Genomic DNA, 21,876 nt, shown 5'->3' with positions numbered 1-21,876 from the left:
CCTCAAAAGTTAATATTTAAATCAAGGAAAATATTTTTTCTTGAATATTTCCTTTCATTTAAGGGTAAAAACAATTTTAGAGTGGGTTAAAAAGTTATGAGTGTGTAAGCAAATTATTAACAGTGGTACTAAAATGTGTTATTTTATTTTAAATATGGGGGAAAAAAGTACTTGTTATTACAAAAAATTGCTGAAATAAGGGCACTCCTAAAAAATTTAATCTTTCTCAATGAGAAATTGCTAGAAGATAAGGTATTTCCTGGGTTACAAAATGTACAGAAAAAATGTATGGTTTAAAAAATGTATAACTGTGGACCATCACAAAGAAAATCACAAAAAGAATCATAATTAGTATTAGAATAGTAATAGGTCGGTGCCCTTGGGTGTGATTAGAAGGTGTGATAACAGAGTCCAAAGAAGAATCACAAAATAAAAGATTTATAGAGATCATTGCATGGTTCAAACCACCGAAAGTAGAACAAAAAGAAACTGAATGCTAGGATCAGAGACAAAAAAAGGAATGAAAAAACAACAAGGATTTGCATAATCCGTGTCACATGCTAGAACCGACTACAATCTGCCTTCTATCATTATGACAGAATAAATGATACTTCAACCTTAATAGAACTGACTTTGTTCAGGATAGATTAATTAAAATTTTAGTTAGAATCGACTAATGAAATATTCATTTAGAACAGACTAGTGAAAAATCAATTTACAAACGACTATTAAAAAATTAATTAATTGAGAACCAACTGACAAAAATATATATAAACTAGAGTAATTTTTTTTTGTATGAAAAAAAAAACAAAAACAGAATTGCAAATAAATCATTTACTTTCAGTTACTGTGTAACTGAATGAGTTACTATGTAAAATTATATAATAATGTAAAAGTATATAATAATGAGTTACTATGATAAAAATGATTTTAATGAGTTACTATGTAAAAGCAGTAGAAAAAAGATTAAGCAGTTTAAAAGAGTTAAGGATTTTGTGAAAAGTATTTTTCGATTGGGGAAAAATTCTTAAGAAAAAACATTTAAATCAATCATTTCAGTTCTGCAAATTGGACAGCTTTTATCTGTGCCCATAGAAAGAATCTCTTTGCACTGTGAACACAATGCAAAATGTCTGCATGGTAAAACTAAAACTTCAAGTCATTGGACACAACAAACCTTATAAAAATCAACTAGTGGTTCTTGAGTTGGATTTTGTGCTAGGAGCTAAAGGGTGGAAAGCTCATTCTGAACAAATTCATTGACTTCCTCATCTGTGGGTATTTTAAATCAGAAAACAAATATGCCGATGATTCAAGAAACTTTGTTGGAGTCTATTCACCAGAGTTTAATCTGCTTTCATAGAGGGCCAGCTTTTCTGCAAGTTTTTGCCTATCCTTTCTTTTTGCCCTATGAGGGTTTTCTCCATTTTGGAGTTGTATAACCTCAAGCTCAGTTGGCAAAACTATTTCCTGGATAAGCTCATCAAGGAACCTCCAAAAAGCTGCACGAGCTGTCATATTTTGGCTCATTTTTGAGTGAAGTGATTCTGAGGTGTTGTTGGTTCTGCTTGAGGCCAAAAACTGAAAACAAGTCGCGACTCTTTTATTGAATCCAATATCTTTCAAAATAGTTTACAAATTGCTTCATTTTTGCTTTTGTCTCTAACATGGGGAACCTTTTAGCTTCCAGTTTAAGTTTTTCAACTCACTTTAAACAAGATTTGAGGGTAACATGCAAAGAGCAAGAAATTTTTTTCACCAACTTTTTACGACCACATCATGAATGAAATCTGTCTGTGAACAGAGTGCACAGACAGAGTTCATTCATGAAAACAAAAATGATAATGCATTCCAATTGCTTGTTCAAAATCAGACATTCCAATTTTAGGTTTAAAATCGTGTACAAGTTATATTAACTTTTCAAGTGAAGCAACATACAATCCCTGCTTTTTGCAAGACATAAGAATATGACAAATTGGCAAAGTTACACCTTGGATATCTGTTAAAAGGTTGAGGAGTTGTCCACTATAAAAATATGTTGGCACCACTTGAACATAGCATCAATAAAAATTATGTCAGCTGCAAAAAATAAGAAAATATAAAAAAAAAAAATAAGTGCTGTCTCATTAGGAAGAAATATTTTTTTTATATATGTTTTAAAGTTTCATGACAAATATGTTGAAATGTGTATTCAATTTTAAAGTTTCAATTTTTCAAATAATATTTGTCATAGGAATAATATAATGAGTCAGAAAAATTTTTTATTATTATTTAAACTTTCTTATATTAAAAAAAATTCAAGAGTGAAGACAATGCATAAAGAAGGCTAATCTGGTCATCAAACTGAATGGATCCTTTGAAGTAGTTTTGAAATGAGTTGACAGCTAATAACTTCAGGATTACCTCCTCTGGATCAATTGGGTTGACATCATACTGGGTTTGTTGTGCTTCTTAAAGCATCTAATGGAAAAATTAAAATCTATTTATCTCTATAAATCTATGTTTTTGCTCAAAGTTATTGACATGAAATTGGTAGATTACTTGTGCTACTTTTATATATATATATATATATATATATATATATATATATATATATATATATATATATATATATATATATATATATATATATATATATACTGTATATATATATATATATTGCACTCGCTTTGTCCGATACTGTGTATATATATATATATATATATATATATATATATATATATATATATATATATATATATATATATATATATATATATATATATATATATATATATATATATATATATATATATATATATATATATACAGTATCGGACAAAACGAGTGCAACCAAATAATGCTAATTTAGTATCTTTATATAAAAGTGCTGCATTTTTTCAATTTAGAGAAATAACTATGTAACTGTTTAGAGACAAAGTTCTTCAAGTTTTATTCATCACAAAGTTAATTATTTGTACACGAAAATTAATAAATTAATCAAAAGTATTAAAAAAAGTTGATTTCCTTCTGGACAAAACAAGTGCAACTCAACAAAATGTTGACCAAGCTGTATTTCGCTATCAATATTTCGTGGCGAATCCTTTGTTGTTGATCACAGCCTTGCATCTTCGAAGCATAGATTCGATCAGGTAATCAATGAAACTTTGTGGAATTGCTGCTTGAACAAATTGAATCAATTTGTTCAAACAGTTGATCCTTATTACGAACACCTTCACGATTAATTCTGCTGTTGACGATCTCCCACAGGTTCTCGATAGGGTTGAGATCCGGAGATTGAGGCGGCCAATCCATCACCGATAGGTAGTTGTCTTGAAACCACTGCTTGACTACTTTTGCAGTGTGTTTCGGATCGTTGTCTTACTGAAAAACCCATTTTATTGGCATATTCCATTCAGCATGAGGTAACATAACATCTTTCAGGATATTTTTATGCATGAAACGGTCCATTATTCCATCGTTTCGATGTATTTGACCTAGACCGTTAGCAGAAAAACACCTCCAGACCATTACATTGCCTCCACCATGCTTCACGGTCTTATGGCAGTAACGTAAATCGAGGCGTTTTCCGGCCGGTCGACGTACACGGCAAATGCCATCGTTCCCAATGATGTTGAACTTCAATTCATCACTGAACAGGACAGTTCGCCATTTCTGCACATTCCAGTCAAAATGAGATGTAGCGAACAGGAGTCTTTTCTTCTGGTTTTTTAGTGAAATCAGCGGTTTCTTTGTAGGGCATTGAGAAAACAATCCGGCTTTAACAGCACGTCGTCTGATTGTTTGGTCCGATACAGGCAGCTCTAATTGCTTTTGTATCTCGACTGATGATATCCAGGGATCCTTCTTGGCTGATCTGATGATCATAGAATCCTCTCTAGAAGTGGTGGAATGCGGTCTTCCACCTTTGTTATCTGTTGCCAACTTCCCCGTAGAACGATATTTGGAACATAGTCTTGATACGGTCCATTTTTTCACGCGATATTTATCACAAATACTTTTTTGTGACATTCCACTTAGGTAATCGCCAATAATTTTCTTTCTTAGTTCCAATCCAAGACTGTCGGGAGCCATTTTTGCACTTGAAGTCATAAAAATAATCAAAATAAATAATCACGCTTCTCAAGGCTTGCCGTGTTACATTTACCTTGTGATGATACAATAATGCTCTGTGGAACGCAACATCTTGGTTGGATGTGGACTGTATTGATGTAATGAAACACTAGTTGTATTTCACTTCTTGTATTGATGTTCTTCGATAAAACACTTTGATAAAACTCACTTCGATAAACTGTCTTGATAATACTGACTGATTGACTTCCATATACTGACTGAATTACATGTCGATTTACATGTCTCTTATATAGTAAAATAAACCTGTGTGAACCTGTTCTGGAAGATTCTAGATGCTTCTTTTTGATGTGTCTGGAAGCTTCTGGATGCGTCTGGATGCTTCTGAATGTTTCTGGATATTTCTGGATGCTATTGGATGCTTCCAGATGCTTCTTCTGGAAACTTCTGGAAGCTTCTGCATGCTTCTGGAAACTTCTGGATACTTCATTTAATTATTAAAAAACTTCCGCGACGTTGACAATGACCAGACTTAAGAGAAGCAAAAAAGTTGCACTTGTTTTGTCGGCTGCAAAATGGCAATTGTCAACAAAATTCAGCCTGTGTGCTGTCACTTGTCAGCTGATTGCTCATGTCATGGCATGCTATGACTCCAGACTCCTGAACTGTTTGCTGTGGTAGTATAGTTCGTTTCGTTTTTAAGACATGTAAAATTAGGAACACTTTTTAGCATTGTTCCATGTTGGTTGCAAATGTTTTGTCCAATACTGTATATATATATATATTTATATATATATATATATATATATAAATATATATATATATATAAATATATATATATATATATATATATATAATACTGTATATATATATATATATATATATATATATATATATATATATATATATATATATATATATATATATATATATATATATATATGTATATATATATATATATATATATATATATATATATATATATATATATATATATATATATATATATATATATATATATATATATTTAGGGTTACCATACATCCTCTTTTTTCCATAGGAGAGTTTGCTAAACTACATGACAGTCAATCATACTAGAATTTAATTACGGTGGCAAATGTAAAAATTAAAAACTAAATGTAATTGACAACTTATAGCAAAAACAATTAAGTGTGCGCTCCTTCTTAAAAAGATGACGACTGGTAACCCTAATATATATATTAGGGTGTGACATCCACCCCCTATATTTAAAAAAAAATCTATTTATATTATGAAAACTTTTTATTGGTTCTCACAAGCAACTTTGTTAAACTTTTTCAAAATTTTATTGGATTTAGGGGGAGCACTATGGCTAATACTGTATATATATATATATATATATATATATATATATATATATATATATATATATATATATATATATTTTATATACTTATTATATATATATATATATATATATATATATATATATATATATATATATATTTTATATACTTATTATATATATATATATATATATATATATATATATATATATATATATATATATATATATATATATATATATATATATAATAATCACAATACAAATTTGTTATAAAGTAATAAAAATTACTTGGTTTTTTCTTTAATCAACTTCTATGTTTATTCTATCTCTAAAAAGATCGTTGTGCCACATGCTCACAGAACAAATTTTATGAGCTAAACACCAGGTTTTTTTTGTTTCTGAAAAATATTTTGCAGTTTCTCTAATTAAGATGTTTTGTTCATTCATTACTATGATTTTACATTTTGTTATATTATCAATAACTTTTCCAGTCAATTTGATTGTTTTATTGCTGAAATATTGTAGTTTATTAGATACTGATTTTTCTATTTCATTTTCGCAAATTTTTCAAATATTCATAATAATTTAAATAAAAATTTATAACAATTTAAATAAAAATTTATAACAATTTAAATAAAAAACAATTATGAAGAGTTTGCATATAAAATTTTTAATCAAAATTTTGAAGTTGAAATAATACAGTGAATTGTTAATTTTGGCCATAATAACTATTTTAGATTATAGTATATATGTCAAAAAAAGCAATATAATAAGCACATCAAATAATATTTTTATGAATATCTATATTTATTTGAAAGAAAATAGAATGTTCATCAATATACATTTCTTATATTTATAAAGAGTCAAACAATCATTGATTCAATATCAATTAAAGTCCAATGATATCAAAAAAACATGCTGGATTGTTATTAATGGTCAACACTGTCAATAGAGTGGTCAATGGTCAATACAGTGGATTGTTAATTTTGGTCATAATAACTATTTTAGATTATAATATATATGTCAAATATATATTATAATCTAAAATAGTAATTATGGCCATATATTAAACAATATAAATATAAAGCAATATAATTAGCACATCGAATAATACTTTTATGAATATCTATATTTATTTGAAAGAAAATATGATTAAATATCAATCAAAGCCCAATGATATCAAAAAAACATACTGGATTGGTATTAATGGCCAAAACTGTGTGTATATATATATATATATATATATATATATATATATATATATATATATATATATATATATATATATATATATATAAACAAATACATAACAAGTATATAATATAAATAAACTTTTGTTCTTTAATAACATCTCTTGAAAAATTAGGTTAGAAATATAGAGCATTTTTTCATGTTACCAACTGCATGTATAAATACCCCTCCAATCCCATAGTGTTTCCACATTTTGGCCTAAAGGGAATCAACAACCTTAGAAAACAAACTTTTGTAACACTTTTGTAACTTTACCTGGAACTTATTAGAAGCTTGACTCATTAGTCTATTTAAAGAATACCATCCATTTCTAAGGTTTAAATATTTATAACATTTATAAGGTAATTATTAGTAAAGAATGATAAATAAAAAGTTTTAGAATGTGTAAAACTAAATACAATACCAACAATTTATTAAACCTAAACTAAACTTTCAATTAATACCTCTCAAAGTTGCTATGGAAATCAACAAAAACCTTTTTCTTAAGTGAAGTTATACCTTCAGATGCCTGTAAAGTTATATATATATATATATATATATATATATATATATATATATATATATATATATATATATATATATATATATATATATATATATATATATATATATGTATGTATATGTATATATAATAATAATAATAATAATGATAATAATAATAATACTACTACTAATAAGCAACATCAACAATAAAGTTTAAGCAACATTAACAATTTAGCATTTTAATGTCATTTAAATGTTAAAACAACAGAAGTACATTAAATTTTATTGTTATTTAAAAAACTGCAATAATAATGACTAGAAAATTTTTTTAATTAATGGTATTTTTATTTTTGTTTTATTATTGTTTTATAATATTTTTAAAACATGCAAGGAGTGTTGCTTTTTTACTGTAAAACATGTGCAGAGTGTTGCTATATCTTATAGCCTGCTGCTACAAAAGAGTGCTGCAACATAGAAAGTGACCAGGGCCCCAGCTTTGGTTAAAAACGGAACTTTTTGTGAACCCTGCCCCAGCCGCGGCAAAATTATAAGATTTAGCAGGGGTTGATAACCAGGGTTAGAAAATAATACTTTATATATTATAATTTTATACTTACATTTACTATTTATTAAATACTGGCATATATTTATATATTCTTTTATATATATATATATATATATATATATATATATATATATATATATATATATATATATATATATATATATATATATATATATATATACACATATATATATATATATATATACACACATATATATAACTCTTATTTACTTCCAACAAGGTTGCAAGCAACCACTATTAAGTTATGAATTGCTTTAAAATAGAGGATAGAGTTAAAAAGCTAGGAAATGATTAACTGAAGACTTAAAATGTTGTAGGTTGTATAAAAAAGGAAAACATGAAGATGGGTAAGAGTAATAAGGTTTTTTTGATGTGCAAGGAAAAAAACTGGATTAATAAAAGTTTTTTATATATGAAGGAACAGATACAGTAAAAGCATGCAATTTGTTGAATAAGAAGCCAAATAAGAATGAGTTTTGGTTTATTGTAATAGAGATAGCTCATTTGAGCATTCACCATGATAGTATTTGTAGAAAAAAGAAACACAACCTTACAACAATGGGAGAGTGGCTTAAGCTCGGAAGATAATGCAAGTCTAATTACATTTACAATATGCTTTGTCTAAGAGTAAGAGGGTTGTTATTCATCAATATAGGAATGCTATAATTGCAATATTTTTTGCAGTAAATAAATGAGTTTTATTGTGTGACAAAATTTGTGACTTGAAATCCACAAGCCACTGCAAGGCTGTTACAGATGACAAATCAAAATTGGCTGCTTGTTCTAAGCAATCAAAAAGTGACTTTTGACTTTTTGGTCAAGACAAGAGTATAAATGAGTTGTCAGCAAATAGAACCACTTTAGATGTAAAATTTTCATGAAGATTTTATTGTAGATAAGAAACAATACTGGAGCAAAAATAGGACCTTGTGGTGTTTGTCTTTTAATAGCATTTTTGTGTAATGTTGTTACTTATGTTCCATTATATATGAATTTTGTGTTACCTAAATTATGTTATATACATGTTATATCATCTTATGGTATGTGTTTTTAGCCATTATTATTAATTATTCTGGAAACACATAATGTCTTTTAATAACATTTTTGTGTAATGTTGTTACTTAAGTTCCGTTATATATAAATGTTGTTACCTAAGTTATGTTATATACATGTCATATTACCTTATGTATGTAACATTGTTGCGTGTTGTTGTTGTGATGTTGTTGTTTTATAATGTTTTGTGTTGATAGACATTTGCTTTATATCATTCACTAAAAGCCAAAACAAATTATTTTGCCATATATACAATTTGTTTTTATCTCAATGATTTTTTGTCTTTAGGATTGTTCATTAATTGGTTTTACTATGGATATTTTGGAACCATGATGTACCAGCATGAACTATTTTTTAAAAGCTAACATAAAAAAACATTATTTAACAAATACTATCACAACAACTTATCTCTATCAGGTACATTGATTTCCATTTTTCATATGTAATGTTTTTCTTTGTATTTACTTATTCGTTACATTTTTTATTTCAGATTTATCATATGATGTACTTGTGGTATAGAAGAACAAAATATTGTAACTATGTGTGAATTTTTTAAAAACATTTACCAATAATTAGTCAAGCCAATGTTCAATATTCAATGTTGCATATATCATTAACTGGAAGATTATTTTATAACCTCTTTATACTTTTAATTCCTTGGTGTTTTTTTATTGAAATATATATGTATTCAAATTATGTTAGTTTTTTAAAGTTATAACTTTAAATATTTTAATGTTCTGATTTTATATAATTTAAATATTTCAATGTGCTACAAATAAGCAATAAAAAATGGAAAACAAATAGAAAATCTTTGATAAATTTTAATATTTTATGCATCATATGCTATTTATTTTGTCACATTGCTTATTATATAATTGACATTCCAGTGATGCTATTAATTTTTTTTTTCTTTAGAATTTAGAAAAATAAATTAAACTACAACTTTATTTTGAACATTTCATTGTTTGTGAAGGTTGAAATTATTTGCATGATTTATACAATTTAAAAAAAATAAATATTGAAGTTTACAAAAAGGGGTTTACAACGCTTTTTTTATTAAAATTTTTCTATATTAGCAGTATGTTTATTATTAGAATTGCAAGGTTTTTTTATTACTATTTGTTAATTATTTTATTTAGATTAATTTTTTTAATCTAAATAAAAAAATTTATTTTTTTATTTAGATTAAGTTTATTTTTTGTTTAAACATCTCTTAGCTGATATGTTTTTTTTGAAAGTCATAAGATTATTCTATAATTTATTTTAAGTGTTGCTTTAATGAAACACAGTATAATCAAAGATTAAAGTCCTTGGTATTATCACACTTCTAGATTAACTGAAATTTTTTTTTTATTTTTTTGTTAATTCACCTCTCGAAGGCCCAGAAGGCCACTACAGATGAGGAGGCTACTTAATTGTGGTTATAACCCTCTCTCAACTATATAACTCCGAAACATGAACCTTGACGAACAAGGTCGCTGCGCGGAGAAACAAGTTGAGCGCGGTACTACCAGGGACATGGTGGGGATCGAACTTGGAAATCACAGATTTCCAATAAGTTATTAAGATATAATTAGGAACAAATGATTTTAAAACTTATTCAACGAATACTTTTACACAACTATGTACACAAAAAAAGTTTTTATTAATTTAGTAAATCTAAATGGTTTATTTCCTCATTAAAAGAAGTTTTTTAGTGACTATCAAAACTATGAATATTAGAACCATGAATAAATTCTGAAATTCTGAAGAATAATTATTTCTTTTATTCATCAGAATTAATTTTCTAATTTTTTCTTTTTTTTTCTTATGTCATTTGCAATGAATGAATGATCTTTAACAAATTAATTTTTTTCTTCAAAATTCAAAAACTGAATATATAACAGAGACAAAAGAGAGAGATAGAGAGTTAATGGAGACTGGAAAGACAAGATACCCTTTCAATTTAAACACAAATAATATCAGATTTAAAATCTGATATTAGTTGTGTTTAAATTGAAATTGTGTTTAAATTTGTTGAAAAGAAGAAAAAACACTAAAATTGTAATTTGCAACTAAAAAATAAAATTTAAACTAGATAGTACATTGCTTGTAAAATGCAAATGAATGGCAGGAGATGGAACTGAGAATGAACGGTTGGAGATGGAAAATAACAACAATTCAGCTACATGATTAAAATGGATGAGAACATGTATAAAAACATCTTTATGTTCTTGTGCATTTAAAAGAACATCTATTAAACATCTTCTACATTTTTTTAATATGCATTACTATAATAAAATAAAACTCTTTTTATCTCAGAATTTCAATTTTTTTTAAATCTCTTTGTTTCATAGAAAAAGCATTCCATTGAAAAATTAAAAAAACATTTTAAAAACTGAATATAACTACAGCATTTCATCACATGCTAAAACTTAAACAGTTTCCCTAACTATTTTTAAAAAGAATTAAAAGAAAAAAAAATTAAAATCACTTGAACTTAATTAGAAAATTCTCTTTACTTTTTATGACTTTGGTTGGTCTTAAGATAATGAATTGATTAAATACGAATGAATTGAAAATTGATTAAATCTTTTTAAACTACTTTGTATCAAGTGAATTGCTAAAGATAAATAAATAAATATAGATAAATAGGCAGTTGTTAGAAAATTGTGAGATACATGTTAACAAAAATTTTACACTAGATAGTAAATAACTCTGAGCATCACTATCTGTTGGGAAATTTAACTGAGGCGGTGTACTGTAATGTTTATGCATTATTTGATAGAGATATAAATAGCAGAAGATTACCTTTTATTGAACAAGATAGTTTAAATTATATATATGAAAAAATATTTCACTAAAAAAACTTTACTATGTACTTGATAATTAGGGGATTTTAAACTATTTTTAAAATGAAATTACAATGAAATTTCCAAAATTTCTCAATCATTGCTCAAATCATTGCTCTATCTCTATATATTATTGCCAAACTTAATCCTGTTAGTGTTAGTAGTGCCCATTCGAGTGTGTTTGACACGGAACCCTTGGCAGCCATTGCAACCAAGGTAGTGGCAAGAAATAGTGGCAGCACATTTTATTGTAAGAAATCATGAATGAAAGTGTATGAAAATATCTAATGTACGTAAACTTCAAATTAAGTAATGTTAAAACATACTGAAACATTTATCAAATTTTACAGTTTGACTTTCACTTGAAAACTGCGTTGGGGCAACACCTGCTTAATTTTGATCTAGACCATTTATTTCTGTTAGAAAAATCATTGTATAGTTTTAAAAATTTTCGCAAGTCAATGTGCCAGCGTGGCCGAGTGGTTAGCGCATAGACCTTCTGAACACAAAAGACGTGGTTCGAGTCCTACCACTGGCAACTTTTTTTTTTTAACTTTATTTGATTATTATAAAATACAAAGTGCTTTTGAAGTTTTATAGAGATTATATATAAACATATGTAACAATATTATTTACTTTAACAAATGAAAAGATTTTTAAAAAAGCTAAAATTTCTAAAAACATCAAAACACCGGGAGAAAAAATTTGTCGCGTATGTGTCATGATTGAGATACTTATGTTAATGTGCTCAGGTGATTAGTCCTTAAGGCTGCGGATGATCTGAAAAAAAATTGTCAAAAACTTAATAAAGAAAAAACTTAATAAGACAGTCCTGCTATTCCAGAAGGTGCTGTTGCGGAGACAAAAAAAAAAAAAAGCCCATAGCTAAAAAAAACTTTAAAACTTTCTTTTGACAATAGATGGTATTCAACTGACATCACGATGAAAACATTGTTACTCCGACGCTATCTTGTAGGTCAAACAAATGCGCAATTGTAACACAAGGCTAATTACTATTATCTGTTAATGTGGTTTCTATCGAAAAGTTAAAAAGTTAAAACAGTTAAAAAGTTTATTATTTTGAATAAATTTATATAGAATTTAATCCTCTTTCTCATGATATAATTAATTTTTTTTTTCAAACTAAAACTCAATATTAAATAACTTATTTTCTAAACACTGCCAGACAAGGTAATTAACCTAAACAACTAAGTAAAATGTAAATACTTTGAACAATAATACAATACAAACGAGCAAAACCAAACTTAGAAGAATGTGTGATTTTAGAGGCAATCAACATTCATGCAAAAAAGTTGTAGAAGATCAAAATGATTACGATTTTACTATAAACTAAAATACTATAAACTTCAAAGTGTTGAAAATTTATGTTTACCTTTAGCTGAAATTCCAAAATGTTTTTCATAAAACATAGACTTTTTATTTACAACTTAACTTCTCACATGGTTGATGTTCATAAATTAAACTTTAAAGTTAAAAGCTGTGTGTTTAACCCAGTTAAGAAAAGCATATGCATTTGATACGAAGATCTTCATTGGTTTTAAGATATGTAAGAAGAAGAAGATACAAATCAAATCAAAAAGTTTATAAAATAAGTTGTAACATTTCAAGGACTTTTATGTATAGCACAAGTATATTGTATGATGATCTCACTCCACCAAATAAGCACTTCTAAAAGCATACGAAGCTGTTGCAGTATTATTTATGGCTTGTGCTGCTTAAAGAAATGAAAAAAAGGTCATACACCATTGAAATAGTATTCAGGTCAGAGAAATGCGAATCAGGTAAAATTGTGGAATGCAGATAAAAATATTGATTATCACTTAAAAAATTGATTTTACTTCATGGATTACATTTTACTACTTATACATTACTAATATGACTGAAGTTAGAGCTTGTGGAGTTTATTTCATTGAATTCAATGATGCATCTTTAACTATATTTGATGTCTGTAAACAAAAAGAGCTCAAGCTAAGTTTTTACTCAAACTTTAAAATGAGGGAAAATCCTAAAAGCAGTCAAGAAAGGCTTAGTTGATTAAAGCCAGCTAAATAAGAAGATTCTTCGATTCAAAAAGGAATTTGAGTTTTTGTGACTTAGTTATTCTTGCTTTCATTTTTGTGTTTTCTCAAAACAAAGTTCTTCAATATGCACATGTACTTGAAAATGTGATCAAATTTACACAAAAATGCCAAATCAGCATATTTATAATTATATATAACCAACTTTTTTTAGGATTGCTTAATTGTGTACACTTTTTTTTTCATTATTAATCTAAAAAATCTGTTTCAAAAACTCAACAAAAGTGTTTCTTTCTTTCTATAGGAACCGTTATAGTAATAACAAGTCTATAAGATATCAAGCTTAGAGAGGAGAAACCCCAAAAACTTAAAATTAGAAATAAATGTCATTGAAATTCTTCACAAAAAAGGATCTTCAGCAAGTCGTCGAATTTTTATTTCCTAATCCATAATATTATATATTTTTTATTTCAAGGATAGGCGTTTAGCTATATATATTGTTGTGAAAATGGAGGAATATGCTCAAACAATACAGACTGCTACTGCAATTCAGTATGCAACAAAATTACAGCTTGTTAGTGGGGTAAACCCGTATAAATTGATATTTAACGAATGGGACACGAATCATAAATCACTTCCTTCCGTGGAGTACTTCCATAAAGTATGCACATATGCTTAGCAGATATTGTATGACTACAAATAATTTATTTATGGATGAGCCTAAATATGAATTGTTGAAGCATACTAGAAAATTAATAAGGAATATCAATACCATAGAGATATTTATTTTGTTCCTTATTATGTTCCTTATTAACTGAACTAAAAAAAAAAAGTATAAAAATCCCTGGCCAAATTATTAGACGCAGTAGAAAATTTTATGAAAAATGTCAGCAGACGTTCAGTGCCTTTGCTGCTGATGACTGACCAAATCACCACTTTTGTAGGGTGCTTCACAGTCTGAACAACACAGTCAGGATGAAATTTTTCTCCGTGACGACAACGCACAAACTGAGCTTTGTTCTGCAAAATTTCAAATGTGCTTTCATCACTGAAGCAGACCTGTCAAAAATAGCAAAAAAAAACACTAAACATCTGTGCTGGTCTTCTGTCATCATAGAAAAAGGTTAAATGCATTATTTGTGAAGAAATTGCAACAACTTACCAATCTTCAGAAGTCCAGATCTTTATCACAGAACTGTTTGGCCCACGTCAGACGCTTTGCTTTTATTGCAGGTGTTAACTTGGGCTTCCTAGCAGGGCGGCAGGCCTTAAAATCTAAATCTACTAATTTTCTTCGAACAGTGCATTCAGAAGCATTCACATTAACACCTTGGAGTTGCAATGTTATCAGTTTACTCAGTCACTCCAAGGGCAGAAAGATCTTTAAAGATCTTTCTGCCCTTGGAGTGAAAATAGGCTTTCTGCCGCATTTTTTCTTTCGTTTTGGGATCAATTCTTCCACTGACTCAATTTTCTGTTTTATGCGTCGTATACTAGCTTCAGATATCTCCAATCTTCGTAATATTTCGCTATTTGAAAGTACTTTAGCATTCACAAGGGCCTTTATTTCAGCTTTTTTGCATGGTGTAAGATCGGCTTTTTTACCCATGCTTAAATTGTTCAAGCTTATTATTATTTATAAACGTTGCACACAAAATAAACAGTTAAATGCGTAATTTGTACTGTAAAACTGCTAAATAAACAAACACTTCAGATAAACATGTCCGCAACTGAAGCCACAGCAAACACAACTGGAGCAGCTTTCCACTTGTAAGCGTTGATGTACTAATTGACTCACACTGTAATACCATATATGGAAAATACATACAAACACGAATTGCATAATAAATTTCTTACATAAAAATCCATCACATCCATGTTTAAATGTGAATGTACTGCATATAAACTGGTATAATGCGATAAATTCTTAAAAACTCGAGTGCGTCTAATAATTTGGCCAGGGACTGTATATATATATATATATATATATATATATATATATATATATATATATATATATATATATATATATATATATCATCCATTGTTTAGGTGAGACACCTTTAAAATTAAAGTGAGCAGAGCATACTTTCGAGGATTTGGTTGGGTTTTGTTTTTCCAATTAACTGCTGCAACACACTCGCAGCGCCTCTTAGATGACAACTCAAGCATTTTACTAGCTTGATGATTAATAATAGTGGGGAAGCTATGGAAAGACATCTTGTCACTGCCACGGTCTCAAGTAGACTTGAGCAACCGTTGATAAAACAAGTACTTGGCATAGTTTTATCAACAAGGATATATTAATTTATAGTTTCTATGAAAGAAAAAACAATATTTTTACACACATTTCAAAACAATCTCTTTTAAAATGTATAATGAAAATAAATAAATCAACTTTATATAATTAAAAAATCTCTTTTTTCAAACTTTTACTTTCATCTAAAAAATTCGAATTAGTGAAGTTGTACTTTATATAGTACACAATTCTAAAAAAAGTTGTTATGTATATTATTTTAAACGTGCTAGTCCAGCTTTTTTTTTTATCAATTTGAGCATATTTTTGAAATATGTGTAGTTGAAAATTGATTTCTTAAAAATCCAGATAACTTAAAACATTCAGAACCATGTTAGTTTATAGTATCAACCAAAGGTTGTATTATTAAGTCATTATAGAGATCCATTATTAAGTTCCAGCTTTTTACATTCATCATTGAATTCAATGAAATCAGAAAAAAACTGCACATGTCCAACACACTTTACTTTCAGTGGTAATATATAGAATTGTACATAAGGCCCACAAATAACAACATCTTTAAATGACAAAGAGTCACCTCTTCGGAGAAACTCATTGCACACTAATAAATTAAATGAAATAGATCTTCTAAACATTATCTTCTAAACAGCTTGCTTGAAAATGTTTTAATACTTACAGATCTATTATGTATTTACTGGTATTGTTTATAGAAGTCCTTGAAATGTTACAAATTATTTCAAAAAATTTTAGAATTTGATTTGTGTCCTCTTCCTACTTCTTTTACAGCTAATTTAGATCTTTTAATCAATTTCATCTAAAATGACACATTCTTCTAAGTTTGTGGTGTTGCTTGTTGCCAAATATTATTGTTATTAATTATTATTAAATACTTTTAATACACTAAAGCAATTTAAAAAGTAATTCAGCATATTATTTATATATATAGCATTTTAAAATATTAATACAATTTAATAAGTTATTTAACATGCTTAAACAACCAATATGTGTTCACTGTGTCTGAGTTGTATGTATGTCAATATTTTTGACAAAAATATTTTTAAAAAGAAAAGAATCTTATGTGTTATGATACTTAAAAGAAGATGTTAAAAATGTAAAACAAAAATAATTAAGTCTATTTTTGAATGCTTTGGAGTACTTTGTATACAGTTTACTTATTCGCACATTACTTATAAAGTACTCCAAAGCATTCAAAATTCTTGTTTTCAAAGGTGTATTATAATATAATACACCTTTGAAAACAAGTTATTTAATAGAGTTTTATTTTAAGCAAAAATAAATTACTTATATTGTGAGATAGAGAATTAAATTCTACATAAATTTATTCAAAAATAATCTTTAAAAATCTATCTACTACAAGGTATGTTATCTAAATAATTGTAATTAAATACATTATGCAAATAAACGCTCACTTAGTTTACTTTATTTGCCATACAGTATAACAGCTCCAAATTTTAACGTCACGTGATTTTTTTTTGTTACATTAATTTTTTTACTATAATTATATGTATGATACAACAATTATATTGAAATGAGATATTTAGACGCAAAATTTAAAAGTTCTTATCAAAAGCCACTAAACCAAAAAATTAAAAGTAATTGCAGTTTAGTGAAAATTCATTTAATTAAATTTAGATCAGTTTTTTATTTAGTTAAATTTAGTTCGGTTAATCTTAAAAACATTAAGTATAGTATATTGGTGTTTGCAAAGAAACATTATATAAACCATTTTTTAATATAAACAAATTTTTTTTCAACTTTATTGTATAGGCAGGTTTGGCGCTTAACCATCCCTATATAAACAATATATATAAACAAATGTTATTTGTTTATATATATTGTTTATAAAATGTATAAAATCCACTTGAATAAAATTTTATTCAGGATTGTATGTAATATAAGTAAATTTTTCTAATAGTTACAAGTCTTTTTTGCTCAAGCTGTTTTGTTTTGATTTTTTCCTCATCCAAGGGGAAAATTTGAAACTTCAATTTTAGGTTTGCCTCTCTCTTAATAATTTCTGATTACTAAAATTACGTCATCTGCTTCTTAGATCATTAAAAATGATAGACAAGGCTTTTTCTTAAACTGTTGAAGCCACAATTTTTTTGCGAAAGAGACATCACTATGTGGCAAAAAAACTTCAAAAACAAACTAGAAATAAGATTTTACTTAAATTTTTTCAAAAAACACCTATTAAAAGTATATGGAAAATATTTTTATGGAATATATTCTAATAAAGACAAAAACTATTTATTTATTACTATTGTAATAAATACAAACTCTTATCCATGAAATAATATATCGGTACCAGTTTTATATCTTTTTGTGCAATTATATGCGACATTAAAATTAATCAAAAAATGTAAGACAAATGCAAAAAGAAACTTGACGCATAAAAGTTTATTTTGCCACAAACTGACATCAATGCACAAAATTTTTTGGGTTTAAGTTTTAGATTAGCATCTAATAGCTGAGGCTATTATTCTTTAGTTTTTAATTATAATCATAAGAATGAACTTTTTTTTATGACTATGTTTTAGTGGTCTAAGATCTTCTTAGTTCCATTTGTATAGCGCTACATACAACTGTAAGTGTAAACGTCTTTAGCATATGTTGAGTTTGCAGTCGCTATATGGAATAATCGCGTATAATATATCTATAAAATGAGAAAACTTTAAAATCTTATTTTAAATTTTAGAAATCTTTTTTGCTATATTATTATTTTTTTGCTATAAATATATAAGAAAGATTGAAAAAATTTCAAATTTATTACGCTAAAGAGAGGTCTTAAACCCCCCAAAACAACAATGATGACAGCGCACTTAACCAGAGAGCTCTCAATGAAATGCATTTAGCAGAAAAACAAACCTAATTATAAGTCTTTTATAATCTCTACATATGCGGAAAAGGTGCGTATGTTAATTTTTTTGCTCTTAAAATTTTTTTCAGAATAAATTATTTTACTAAAAATTATTTTATAAATATTTTTTAGTAAAATAAAGTAAATAAGGAATAGGTATCTAAATAATCAGTGTGAAATAGATATGTATATAAATGGCAGGTTTGGTAAAGACCTGTATTTTATGGATCCAGAAAGCTAGGATATATAAGGAAAAAGTATAGAAAAGTTTGATTTGGAATAGACTTACAAAGACCTGTATTTTTACAGGTCCGATCTCAGTTAGTTATTATTAATACTCCAAACCTTATCTTATTAGTTGTGGTTAGCAATGTTAACTGTGTTATAACAATGTTAACTGTGTTATAACAATGTTAACTGTGTTATAACAATGTTAACAATGTCGTTTTATTTAAGAATCGAGATGTAAAGTTGGTAAACTTTGACTAATTTATAATCATTAACACTAAAATTTATAATTATTAATTTTAAAAAATAATAAGATTTTGATGATTACCAAACTTTATTTTTAAAATATTTTAAAACCAAACTTTAAAAAACACATTAGTGTTGGAATGGAGTGAACAAAAAATAGTTAAAAATCAAGTTAAACATGGCAGTTAAATGAGCAATGCCAGTTAAACAAGTCATTTATCATGACATAAAGAGCCAATTTATCATGTGATTCAAAGAGATTTATGCAGGTGTCTGTTCTCTGACCTAGCTGACTAGCATTCAGTCTGTTAGTCATTCAGTGTATGGTATCCATACACTGAGATGGAAGTCTTTTTCATATCTAGCAAGTGCTATTCTATAAACTCATAAAGTCATACCATAAACTACCATAAACTCATCCAACTTCAACTGCTAAGCGGTTGAAGTTGGATGAGTTGAGTTTATGGTACTATAGAAATGACACCTGACACCTCTCAGATAGTTTTTAACTAGCTGTTTTAACCACTCCAAGTCCAATTACATTGATCTTCCAAGTCAAGGTTAATCTTGCAATGTTAAGCTGCCGTTGTGTCTTTTACCTCAGAACCCTGACTTATCAATAACAATAAATAAGCAAAAAATGACTTACCAATAATATAATAACAATAAATAAGTAAAAATAAGATTTTAAAAGTTAATAAATAAAAACTACTAAAAAAACTATATGAGAACAACAAATATATATATATATATATATATATATATATATATATATATATACACATATATTTATATATATATTTATAATATACACTACGTCTCAGCTTGTAAGTACTGTATAAAAATAACTGCATAACAATAATAATGATACTGTGGTAAATAGTTAACATATATTGCTTATTTTAAACTTACTTTATCAACAGCTTCTGTAAGTTCAGGAATAGTAATAACACACTTTGCTTTCGAGGCATGTAAACGGTTCTGAAAATCTTTTACTCTTAAAGAAGATGTTCCAGGACTTATTATGGCTCCTAAGTGATCAATGGCAAAAAAAAAAAAAAAATCTAAATTTCAAAATATGAAAACTATTTTTAAAAGCAGATCACAATAAAATCAAATTAAAATTTTGTGAGAAATTTTTTTTAAAGTATTTAAAAACAATTTACTAGAAACTTTTTGAGCTAATAAATAAATATTTTCTTTTGAAGTTACTCTAAATGCATTTGCAGTATAAATAATTTAAAAACCAAAAAAGGTTTTACTAATCAAAACAATTTTTTAAATAAACTTAAAATTTAAATTTTTTATAACATACTATAATATTTAAATTTAAAATTTAAATATTAAAATATGTTATAAAAAATTTTTCTTAAAAATCTACTAATATTTAACTTAATTTCTCATAATGATGGACTTAAATGATTAGCAAGAGATAGAATCTGATGTGATACTTCTATCCAAGTGAAACCTTTGTGAATACTGTAATTAAATTTATCTGTTTTCTTTTTGTAAGATATATCAAGTTTTATCTCAAAACAGCATTCAGCAAAAAAAATCAAGCAAAAAAGGCCTTGTTATTATAATAATATATCTCTTAACATTATGCATCAGGATCTGGTCAATCTTTGCCTATTTATAAAAATTAAATTTTAAAAAACCAAAAAGTGTTAAAAAAAATATATATATATCAAAAATTTTTAAACCTCCTCAAGGTTTAAATACATTGCAGATATTTAAATGAAGAATGAAGTATTATTTTATCCAAAGATCCTAAAACTTTTGCACAGTATCTTATTGGTCTTAAAAGCAATCAGGCACTGTTCACTTAACAGGAAAAGCCTGCCTATTGCAAGTTTTATATTTGTAGCATTATCAACAAGAAATATTTCTTTTAGCACACAGGAAAAAACTTTGTCATCAAAATTTTGATTCTTTGAAGTAATCAAGGCATGCAGAATTTACAAATTTTTTTTAAAGGGTGATAAATACCAAAGCCAACTACTTGGCAGTATTTTGATTATTTTATAATTTAATGAAATCTTTCTAGTTTCTTCGAAAGATTTAGAAAGATCTTTCTAGTTTCTTCAAATGATTTAGGAAGATCTTTTTAGTTTCTTCGTAGAATTAAGAATTTTTTTAGTTTCTTTGTAAAATTAGGTCAATAACTTTTTTTAGTATATAACACAAGAGCAGTTTTTATCTTCATGCTTCACTCTTCTCAACTTTTTTTTGGTACTCTTACCAACATTTAATTTAAAACCTTATTACTTTTACATAAACTGTTGCTACTTGTTTTTAAAAAAACTATTCCTAAAAAACAGAATTTCTTATTCCTTAAAAAAAGCTATTAAAACAACTACTTGCTAAAACTACTGCATAAAACTATGCATTTGATTCTTTTTAGCAAACAGCAATGCCTTTGAAATTTCTTCTTAGTTTATGATTTTCTGATTCAAATAACAAGGGAGTGGAAAAACTATATAAAGATCTACCTGATATATTTCAAAGAATCTATAATATTATATTTTAAATATTTCAAAGAACCGAAAGACAGAGTATTAAAAGTAATCATGGCAATTATAATAAATTTTACATTTAAATCACAATGTACAACATTAGGGTG

At 26.8% G+C, this 21,876-nt stretch overlaps 1 protein-coding gene across 5 annotated transcripts in view; it reads right to left on the bottom strand.

Annotated features, from left to right (window-relative positions):
• The window catches only part of LOC100203680 (acyl-coenzyme A synthetase ACSM3, mitochondrial), a 91,704-nt gene that overhangs the window by 41,362 nt on the left and 28,466 nt on the right, over positions 1-21,876 (bottom strand). For all 5 annotated transcript variants that reach the window (XR_010640094.1, XR_010640093.1, XM_065803560.1 and 2 more), the window contains exons 4-6: positions 20,166-20,284; positions 7,093-7,157; positions 6,905-6,959 (exon numbers count right to left, since the gene is read on the bottom strand). Coding sequence is in view for 3 of the 5 variants with exons in the window: in XM_065803560.1 (XP_065659632.1) it covers positions 6,905-6,959; positions 7,093-7,157; positions 20,166-20,284 (239 nt within the window). In the remaining 2 variants the exon portion in view is untranslated. The remainder of the gene's footprint in view (positions 1-6,904; positions 6,960-7,092; positions 7,158-20,165; positions 20,285-21,876) is intronic.

Source organism: Hydra vulgaris, chromosome 08 (genome assembly GCF_038396675.1).
Source record: "Hydra vulgaris chromosome 08, alternate assembly HydraT2T_AEP".
Taxonomy (NCBI): domain Eukaryota; kingdom Metazoa; phylum Cnidaria; class Hydrozoa; order Anthoathecata; family Hydridae; genus Hydra; species Hydra vulgaris.
The sequence above is the reverse complement of the archived record's forward strand: the minus strand, read 5'-3'. Positions and strand labels throughout refer to the sequence as shown.